Genomic DNA, 11219 nt, shown 5'->3' on the forward strand with positions numbered 1-11219 from the left:
GTTGTTATCTTTCTACCAACAGGAATCCTATGCGATGTTTTGGTTTCAAGTGCTCTACATACAACGATATCTAGCTAGTTGGGCGAGAGCCTTTTTCGTCATCTCTTGCACGTGTTCATATGGTAGCTATGAGTATGACTTGATGAGTGGCCATGACCATGGATGCAAGCGGGGCTGGCTGGCGAAAAACATCATAGTATAAATACATCATTATGTTTAGGCAAGTGCTGATCAAATCATGAACTAATTTATGAATTTCGTGGAACGAAGAGGGATGCCACTTGTACCTGCTGTCACTACCTCATGGGTAAGGATAAGGTAATTGAATTAATAGAGAAATTCATAGACCTAGGTAGGATAGGCAAATTGATAAAGGATGGTGGAGCTAAGGAGAAAGTTCAGGGAAGGCAAATGATAAAATATGCAGATTTGAGGGGGTCAAATACTAAATTAATCCTAATCTAAACCCTCTACCTGAAAGTATTTCCGAATCTTACGTCATGTATATCGTGCCAGAGATTTGGATATGCATACACAATCCGTTAGAAATCCTAGACCAGCGCTACGAAACTGTATATGATATGGTATTATTAGGATATGATGATATAAGCAATCTGATTTTTCTAGCCGGACTATCCAATCTTTAAATATGACCGTCGAATTTATCTGCAACTTTTTAATTATTAACTTGTAACACATGATTGTTAATGTTTTATTACAGATTTTCTCTACCTTACACTCTTTTATGTGTGCTGAATGTTTATAAGTATTACTACTTGCTCATTTTGTGTATAGTTTCAGTTTAAACATGCTAATTTCTACAATGGTTGTATTCATTGTATATGCACGTGCAATATATCGTTTCCAACTTGATGCTGTTACTCATGTCTGATTCCGACAAAGCCGAGTAAATTACCAAAAACACCACAATTGGAGACGATATCTCAGAAACCACCGTTTTCATAACAGTTTGTCCATAATATCGTTTTTGAGTAATCCGTTGGCCAAAAGCACTAAAACGACAATTGACCACGTTTTGAAGTTGAAATACTTAATCGACGAGCTCGTGACAAATGTGTCAGGTTACCATCATTTGTGTTAACGCAAGAAGGTGAAATCGTAAGCCATTAATTCCTAATCTGCACAGTTAGCACCCTCGGAAACCGAAACAAACCTGTACCTACAACATACATAGTATCATACAAGGCAGTTAGTTAGCTCAATGCATTCATCGTCGTCATCTACTTGGGCTAACCCACCTTAACACGTATAATTAAAGTCGATTCATCGACCGTAAACCACAGATCGGTAGCCAAGGCACAGAGAAAGAGAGCCAAATCAGCACAACATCAGCAACGGCCGGTGACACTGTCGTGCCGCTCCTCGATGTGCTCCTGGATGATGGACTCCGCCACCTCCTGCACCGTGTCGCAGAGCTCCTGGCTCGAATTGGACGCCTCCTGCGCCGGGTCCTCCAGGATCATCTCGATCGGGACGTCGTCGGCGCTGCCCGGTGGCGACTGGCAGTAGGCGTCCAGCAGGTGCTCGTGGATCTCCCGCATCCTCCCCGACTGCTCGTCGTCTCTGTCCAGCTCAATGAAATCCTGCAAGCACGGCCAACATTTACATTGTGTTTTCAAAGAGGAAAAGAAGTACCAACAACGAATGTATGAGATCATGGGACCTGAGCGGAGTAGGAGTTGAAGATGCGGGCGAAGCGCTGCCGGCAGTACTCGTTGAAGAGGATGGTGCCGATGAGGAGCAGGATGGTGAACCCGGTGGCCACCGGCGCCTTTTTTATGGTGAACACGCCCAGCGCGATGATCTGCGTGAGCACCAGGGAGAACACCATGGTGTTGTGCATGATCGGCCACAGCTTCCCTCCCATCTCGTACTTGGGGTAGTACACGTTCAGGATCTGCAAGCAAGCATTAGAACAGAATTGTTCGTTTGATCCTTCTAATGAATCAACAAATCGATCAAGTTCTGAACATATATATATATACCTGGTTGCGGTACACCAAGTAGCCGAGGCAAAAGTAGACGAGCAAGAAAGGCAGTATGAGAGGCGCCATGATCGAGAACGTGAAGCCGAGCACGTTGAACATGAGGACCTTGGGGACTTCGGTGTGGTAGGGGAAAGAGTAGACATATTCTGGCTCGTCCTGGTAACAACATATGAATTTCCTGAAGAAATTGTACACCAGGTTGTACACCTGCAGTATCTCCGAGCATAGACTGAACCAGCCTGATGTGAGGACGTAGGTCATGAAGAACGTTGCCTGCCATGCCCATCCAACGAAAAAGCACACAATCAACAAACCCATCACTTAGTTGATCCTTTGTACTCTCTCCGATCCAAGATAAGCGTCGCAGTTTTGAATTAAGGTCAACCTACCTGCTTTGGCACGAGCTCAGCTAGCATAGACGGCATGTCCTTGGGTCTGGTGAGGACGTTCAGCTGGTTGAGCACGGACCCTGATAGCACGTTCACAAAGAAGACATTCCAGATGTTGAAGATGAGGATCTTGGTGCACGCGCTCGTCTTCCTGCCGCTGCGAGAAATCGACCCCTCGATCGCCGAGAAGCGCATCATCAGGGGAGGAACGGTGTACAGGGACAGCAGCAGGACCACGCTGGGGAGGTATCCCGTTATGACCCTCACGCAGAATGACCTGCACAAACAAGGGATTCTTTCTTTCAGACTCATGGCATGAAGCATGATGCAACAAGCTCAGCCGGCTGCATGCAAACCTGTTAGCAAAATGAACTCTCTATATATAGATTATTGATTGAGATTTCTACTTACGTCTTGAGTGCGCCTCTCAGGTTTGGGAACATTTGCTTGAGCTGTTCCAGCTGCATCATGCTTTGAACAAACGCGACGGGTACGATGAAGACAAACATGAAGAAGACACTAGCCGCGAGCGTCGCTATTTTCCGGAGCCAGATCTGCCTGTAGGGTATCCAGAGGTTCGACCAGTAGACGTCGCGCGGCTCGGGTGCCAGATTCGTCACCCATAGCATAGGGTTCGAAGACTGAAGAACTTGGGAAGCCACAATCGCGGCGTAGCGAGTCTTGAAGAACACGATAGCACCTGGGCAGTCCTGTTCGGCAGTATGACTAGATTTATTTATGAGGAGAGAATGCATAGAAACCATAGTTTCTTGACAACATGCTATTGCTTAACACAAAAAAGAATGAGATCATGCAATGTGCTGGTCAAAACTCAACACATGTAGTAATTGCAGTCTTAACTAGATCAATTGACAACAATGACCTTTTGAGCTTCGACTACTTCTGGATCAGTGAGGTCTGACTTCTTGGCATCGACGAACTTGTTGCGGTAAAGCTGAAACGAGGAAGCTCGTACTCCACAGAGACCACATCTATTCAAGCTAGACCGTACGTTCTGGTCAAATACCGAAAGTTTTACTCTTACAAATTTCCTGTAAGCTCTCTCAGCACTATCCTGCAAAAACAGAGTTTGAGGAAATGAACTAAGTAGTCAGTACAAGATATCCATGTAAGCTGAACTTGAACGATAAAGGTAAAAGTAGTGCATACACATGTTGCCGAACTAACTCAGAAGTGTGGACATGCAACATAAAAATTCGATCATTTTGAAATGTAGAGAACATCAAGACTGTAAACTAGCTTCAGGAGAATAAAATTCATAGAATATAGGTAGATAATTTGAGTTCCAACTAATCATATCTGAAAAGCAGAAATATCATTGCTGGAATGGAATGAATTCTTACCACAAAATTCTGCAACTTTCCTTTTCGATAGATCATTTGATGTGACAGGTAACTAGATCCATGATAGTTAACAAAGAAATTCCTGATGGTGTCATCGAGAAGCTCATTGTGTGACTTTGGAATCGATCGAACAAGCACAGCAAAATGACCCGGATTGGGTGTTGATCCAGTGATGTGTGCTAATCTCTTTCTTGAGATATACCTGTACTCCTGCAACATAGAGATGTATGATCAGCTGCAGCATATATGGTTGCTCTGAACTTTTTGGGTCAGAATCTTTTGGTAACAAACATGAACATCATTGTGGACAGGCCTTACTTGGAAAAGAAGAATACAAGCTGAGATTGTTATAACATATAAAGCAGTACAATGCACCCAAAGCCTATGCAAAAAAAAAAAAAACAAAGGCCGTGTGTCAGTCAGATTATTTGATTCCAGTAAATAAACGAGATAGATACAGAAATAAAGATGCAGGCAGCTTACATTCTTGATCCTTCCTTGAGATTTGCAATGGTGAAAACATTGAGCGACTCCGCTGGGACCCGCGTGTGGGCCATTTCTTGGCCATGGTAATTCACGGGGAGCACTCCAAAGACACAGATGAGGGTAGTGATGGAGAAGATGCGTATGCTGTATCCGGTTCAGTCGCGACAAGAAGCAAGCATCAACATGTAATTGTAAGTAAAACAAGCATATATACAAACGAAGGTGGTTTGATTGATTGGAATTGGAGGAGGGAGACCTGAAGATGAAGAGGCGTAGGAAGACGACGGAGTCGAGGCCGGCGACGCGTCGGATCTCGTCCTCGGTGCACCAGTATGCCTTGACGAGCCAGCCGGCGGTGGGCAGGAGCCTCTCGAAGGAGAAGTAGTCCACCTGCTCCCGGAACTTCTCCTCGGCGAGCCGGCGGCCGAAGTAGACGCCGAAGTTGTGCGGCTGCTTGCGGAGGATGGAGTAGAGGGACAGATAGAGAATGCACAAGGCGATGTTTATGCCCGCCGAAGTCAGAAGGGCGGAAAATTCCATCCCCTGCCTCCTCTACCTTGTGCTCTTGGATCTCCTGACCATCTACCCATGAAAGAACTGCGCACGCACGCACGAGAACCAATTCAGCACGCCGGATGAATTATTAATTAATTAACCGACAGCATGCATGCATCCTAGGAATCCTGCTGTTCTTGGCAGATTGCGCTTTAATTCCCGATCAATCGATACCAAAACGCGATCGTTCGAGATGCGAAATGGCGCACCGCAATAAATGATTCCCCGTACTGCATGCAATGCAATGCAATGCGACGGCCGGCCGGAGACCGCACGTCCAGAGATGCGTCGGCTAGCTAGGCAAGAGGATCGCCGGAGCCAAGCAAGCAAGCACGTACGGCGGCCGGAGCGGGGAGGGAACCGAAATGGTACGCGGGCGGGCGAGCGGGGACGTACGGGTCGTGCGCTTTTCACATGCAGCCGGCCCGTGCCGGATCGAGCGCGCGCGCCTTGGCGTCGTCGGCGATGGCGCGGAGGAGGAGGCGGCGACGGCGGTGGGTCGCCGGCCGGCCGGGGCCCCTTGGCGACGGCAGCGCGCGGGGGGCGGTTGGCGGAGTTGTCGGCGAGGGGAGGGCGGGGGCAACCGTGCGCTCCCGGTTGTGGTGGTGGCGTCGTTCGCGTCGCGTCGTGCTGCATGCGGCCGCGTGGCGTCTTTGGTTGGTTCCTTTCCTTTCCTTTGGCGTCGTCGCAACGCAGAGCAGCGCAGGGCAGTTCCCCCCCTCCTGGGCGGCCCGCAACGGCCCGTGACGTGTGATCCGGAAGGGACGCGTTTAAGTGGGCCAGGCCCATCTTCCGCCCCCTGGCCGGTAATTGGCTGGCTGGACCGGCTTCATCTGGGCCGCAGCTTGTGGACTTTTTTTTCACATTCCACGAGTGTGCTTGACTTTTGGTAAAAAAAAACAAAAATGTGCTCCACTCAGAAAGAGTCCACAAAAAAATGTGTGCTTTGCGTAAAAGGAAAAGGAGAATATTTTTTTTCAACTGTCTGGACTACGGAGAGTAGCGACGAAAGAAAAACACATTTTAAAACATTTGCTCATTAATTACTTGTAATTTTGCATTGAAAAGCGCTATGTGATGGTACTAACATATTATGCTACTTTATTGGATCTTTTCTCATTAATTACTTGTCACATTATTTTTTATTCATGTGCTCCCTCCGTTCCTAAATATAAGTCTTTTAAACGATTTCATTAAGGGTCTACATACGGAGCAAAATGATTGAATCTATACCCTAGATGATGTCTATATGCATCTGTATGTAGTCCATTAATGAAATCTCTACAAAGACTTATATTTAGGAACGGAGGAAGTAACATTTATGTTATTAGTCATGTTATTCCCACTGTGATCAGCCTTATCTTTATCTCGAATCCTACCTATTTTATTAAATTCATTTTTCATTCGCACACAAAAGAATCCTACCAGTGCCATTTTCCCTTTCGCCGCGGTAGCGCAGAGTACATTTTCCACGGTCACCCTCACGTATCTGCGTGTCATCACGACCGATCTAAGCCAGGATAAGCCATTGACGCGGTACCGTGTGTTCATCCATCTTATCCCATCGATCGCATTCTCACTGAAGAACAAAACTTTGACCACACCAGATACGTCCATGTGTACCATATACTGTGCTTATACTACTACTAAAATCGCATATACGTCGTCGATGTGTCCAATACACTCCAATTTAAGAATGCTCCTACAAAAACATATACGTAAGCCAAATCGGAGACACGCCCCACGTATGCTGCGGAAAACGTATTATGTTCCGCCACGTCCCCGCTCGTCACCCATGACTTTTACGGAATCCCTACGTTTACACCATGCTAAAATAATTTGCGTTGGGCTGTGTTGTATTGGCGATGAAGTACGCCGTTTACGACAGTGGTAAGCATTATTTTGTGGTTCTCATCTCCTATTTTTTAAGCAGCTGTGGTTCTCATCTCCTGACTTCCTGAGAGCATCTACATCAGCCACCTATACGTCCGGACGCGTTCGGACACGACGTCCACGGACGCATCTAGATGTTTTCTCATATTTCGTTTCGTGCATTCATATATCTTATATCTAAAATCTAAAACCCATACAATATCATACATGTAGATCATTCGATAATAAACATCACACGTAAAATAAATGTTGGTATCTAACATAAAAAGTTGGTTTCAGATCAAAGTAATTTTTCTGCAGTAGCTTTGCTCCGGATACCCTATCTCGATTGATGACTCTTCTCACTTTGATTGAGCCCTTAAAATTGAGAATGTGCTCCACTTTCCAGTTCATTTCCTCTTGCATGCTCATGAGCATCATCATGTCCACTTCTTCGTCCGAATACGATGAATCAAAGAACTCATCTCGAATCAGTCGATCAAACTCCGCCTATCCATACTCGTCGCCACACGAAGCATCGGAATCCATCGTTTCTCTTCAAAGTTTGACCAACAAACCCGGTCAGACATTCTTGCAAACACATCCCGCGCAAGGCACAACCAGAGAGTTGCCGGACGTACCGCGGTGTCTTCCGGGCCGGCGACGAAGTTCTACGCGGACAGGCCGGGAGAGATGATCCCTTTGACCGAGTGGCTTGGGTGACAGAGGCTACTAGGTGACGTAGCGCATGCGGCGGCGAAGCTGCGAGACAGACGGCGTGCGGAGGAAGAAGAGAGGTAACCAAGAAATGGATCCGGCAGTTCTGCAGGGTGGATTTGGTGCAATTTGCGGTACGGTCGGGCTGCCGGGTCCGACATGGCGGGCGCGCCCGGGATCCCCCATATTCGCCCCATATTTGGGCTATAAATGGGGGTGCCGGTGAGCCCGAACGTTTGAGGACGGTTTGAGAGGCCCGTCTGGGTCGAATATTTGTGACCGGACAGTGACCGGGCAGCCTGCCCGGGCTTTTCAGGAGGGTTTGAGAGGTCCGACTGTAGATGCTTTAAAAAATCACATCTGGTACCTTCCCACGTTGTTCCTGTGGGCGGCGAGGAGGGCGCCCCAGCCGTCGCCAGCACCCTCCTCTCCCTCCTCCCTCTCGCTGCCGCCAAAGAACGCGGTCGGGCAAAGCCTGGCTGGCATCGACAGTGACGAGGCATTTGGCCTTCTCGCGGAGGACCTTTATCACGGGACGACGCGGCTGGGTCGGGGCATCGTGGTGGCGAGGGTCGCGGTGGTGCGACGACAGATTCCCACGGCGGAGTCATTCGGGATTGGTGACGCACGACGTGCTTTGAGGTGACGGATCGTGCAACTCGGGGGATGGTGGCGGGATCGAGATCTGTCCCGGTCTGGTGTCCGTCTTCAGCCGACGGCGTGGGCTGCGGGCAGGGTGGGCCGGTGACCTCTAGCATGGCGGTTATGGCGTGGGTGTGGTGAAGGCAACAATGTGGTGGCGGTCCTAGTGCGCTTGTCGCATGACGGCAAGAATTCACATGATCAGTCCTCCTTGATCAGGTCGTCGACGCGTTTCAGAACTGCTGCCGGAGATCTTGCCAAAGATGTCTGAATCAGATAGAATCCGATCGCCGTCCGTATCAGCCTACACGAATCCATGAGGGTGCGGTGCGAAGCTTTGTTTGTTTGTTGACACCATGGAACTTGTCGGTATCGCAATTTCCATGGCATAGATAGCGGTGGAGAAAGCCATGGTGGCCGAGATCGGAGGATCAATAAGGCGGAGGGGGCCTTGGAGGCGATGGAGTCTGCCATGTATTTGATAACTTGCAGAAGCAGCAGTGACATGTGGGGACGGCAGAAGTGCAGGATTTCATTTTCGATGGTGCTCCTCGGATGCCGAATCATGACTTTTAGGGTAAAAACCTAATGACCGACCTTCATTGATTGTGCGTGACAATTGACTTGTCGAAATGCATTATTTTGAGAGCTCGAACTTTTTCGAGGATGAAAACTTAAGATCGTGGATTGAATGATGATGACACTTGTGCATTGTTTTCTTCTTAAAGTCGTCGTTTTTGAAGACCTTTTATGTCTTTTGGGTGTTGTCTTTAATGATGATTTGTGTGCTGCTGTTGAGGAGAGTTGATCACTATAATGAAGTTTTTTTTCTGGACTTTGTGTATCCTGGTTATCTTTAAGTCATTTTATTGATTCAGAAAATGAGTGTAATTGATATATTTACAATATTAACATATTTATTTATTCACAAAGTTATTTTATGGTCCTGTAGAAAAGGGAAGGTCTCCAACAGGACAGGACTAGGCGTGAATGCCACGGACGTGAAGCCAAGAGGCCTGACGCGCACCCAAGTCAACCAGGCCATGCCTTGGTTGGAATCATCTGCCTCTTACAGTTAACGCGTCATAGGACTGGACTTGGCTGTGGATGGAAGGGTAGTACCGCGCGTGATGCATAAGACAATCGTACGTGTTACCCTATGGCCGGAGAAGTTGGGTCATTCTGGTGGGTGCCGATGCATGTCGACCAAGGTGACCTGACCACTGGAAGGAAGTGACCAGTGGCCAGTGCACTAGTGCGCACTGCTCGACAGACGGACAGGCACGGGGAGCCGAGTGCAGAGGGACAGATCGAGCCGGGCCACCTACCACTCTCATCGTTTAGATCCATATACAACTCGACGCCTCAAATCGTCCTCCATACGTATGCGAATAACCGAACCCGCCAAACGCTTTTTGAATGTTTGGACAAACCGTCCGGTCATTGTTCGATTATAAAAATTCGATCCAAACGGACCTCCCAAACCGATCTTAAACGACTAGGCTGACCGGCAACCCTTATATCCAGCCCAAATATAGGACGGATATGAGGGAGTCCGGACGCGCCTGGGCACACTCACCTCACAGGTCTGGCCCACCATCGACCCCATCGCCATGTCAGCCCGGCCCACCATGGACCCACTAAATACCTCAATCCGGAAACCCTAGACATCCGATAGTTCATTCTCCGTCCACTCCACTTTCAATCCCCCACACTCCGACCCGATGGCCGGCGACGCAAGCAGCTCTGACGGATCGAACATCGATGTGGAAGAGGTGGCTCTCCGCATCGCGTTGCGTCGGTCGCTGCACGATGAAGGTGGTCCCGACGACGGTGGATCTGCATCCTCCGTACCCGTCACACGCCGATGGAGCGTCTACGATGGTGGATCTGCATCCTTCGGGCCCGTCGCACGCTGACGGAGTGCCGACAACGTCGCAGGCCAGGTACGCCACCCACCTCCACCACCTTTTGCTCCGGCGAGGCGCGCATGCAGCTCCTATCGCTCCCACTCCGGTTGGTCTGCTCCAGGTCAGGTACGCCACCCACCTCCACCACCTTTTGCTCCGGAAGCAGTGCCCGACCATCGCTGGGTCCTCGTGCCCGCGTTGGGACGGGGCGCACGAGGACGCCGGAGCCCGAGGCACGTGCAACCCGACGCGAGCGGCAACGGAACAGGGAGAGAGGGGAGGCGCTGGCCTCGCGGCGTTCGACCTTGAGCGCGTCGGTCGACTACGAGGATGCGCTCCTCGCAGGCGTGCTCCGTCGCTCGCTGACGACGACGGAGTCGGATGCACGTTGCCTCCGCCGCAAGAATGCTGACGCGCTCCAACTAGCCATCCAGTTATCGAAGCGTGAGGCAGCGAAGGAGGCGGCGACGAAGGCGAAATCGGCCCGCCATGCCAAGGAGCAGGCCCGCCTACTACGCAGGTTGTGCGGCATGCACTGCAAATTTATCGAGGACGACGAGGGCGACAGCGATGCCTCCACCTCCGGCTCCGATGACAACGACGACAACGCTCCATCGCACGTCGATGCCTACACGGAGGATGGGCACAACTGCGTGGACGACCGAAAGGGGTAGGGGCGGCGAGGAAATGGTGATTTCCTGTGCCTTCTCCGTGTTGTGTACATTTTAATTATGCTTAAGTAGTTTCTAGTATGAATATGCCGATGAACTATGATCCTTTTGTTCGGCGAAGCAATCCGATCCGATGGAAGATGTTGATCTCTTATTTTATGTAGCGTTGCATGTGTTTGTATGGATATGAGGGATGCAGATGTGGAAGGCAAAAAATAAGGTGCGTCCAGTCAGTGTCCGCGGACCCGTCATATTTGCAATAGATGCTCTCTAAGAGGTCATGTCTGTCCATGCTAAGCTCGTCGAGTCAACCTAGGTGTTTCGCGTGTGTAAATCTGGCTTACACCCGTTGTATGCGAACGTTAGAATCTATCACACCCGATCATCACGTGGTGCTTCGAGACAACGATCCTTCGCAACGGTGCACACTTAGGGGAATACGTTCTCGAAATTTTAAGAGGGATCATCTTATTATGCTACCGTCGTTCTAAGCAATAAGATGAAAAACATGATAAACATCACAATGCAATCATATAGTGACATGATATGGTCATTATCATCTTTGCTCTTTCGATCTCCATCTTCAGGCATCGCATGATCATCA

At 49.2% G+C, this 11219-nt stretch overlaps 1 protein-coding gene across 1 annotated transcript; it reads right to left on the bottom strand.

Moving 5' to 3' along the window:
• Positions 1–1112: 1112 nt before the first annotated feature.
• On the bottom strand, positions 1113–5412 carry LOC123451079 (CSC1-like protein RXW8). Its single transcript, XM_045128091.1, has 11 exons — positions 5200–5412; positions 4505–4845; positions 4246–4392; positions 4081–4144; positions 3763–3972; positions 3282–3473; positions 2810–3108; positions 2399–2675; positions 2007–2282; positions 1685–1918; positions 1113–1604 (listed from the first exon to the last, which is right to left on the bottom strand). The coding sequence occupies exons 2-11, from the start codon at positions 4786–4788 to the stop codon at positions 1350–1352; spliced, it is 2238 nt and encodes a 745-aa protein (XP_044984026.1). The 5' UTR covers positions 4789–4845; positions 5200–5412; the 3' UTR covers positions 1113–1349.
• Between the last annotated feature and the right edge of the window lie 5807 nt (positions 5413–11219).

Source organism: Hordeum vulgare, chromosome 4H, assembly GCF_904849725.1.
Source record: "Hordeum vulgare subsp. vulgare chromosome 4H, MorexV3_pseudomolecules_assembly, whole genome shotgun sequence".
Taxonomy (NCBI): domain Eukaryota; kingdom Viridiplantae; phylum Streptophyta; class Magnoliopsida; order Poales; family Poaceae; genus Hordeum; species Hordeum vulgare.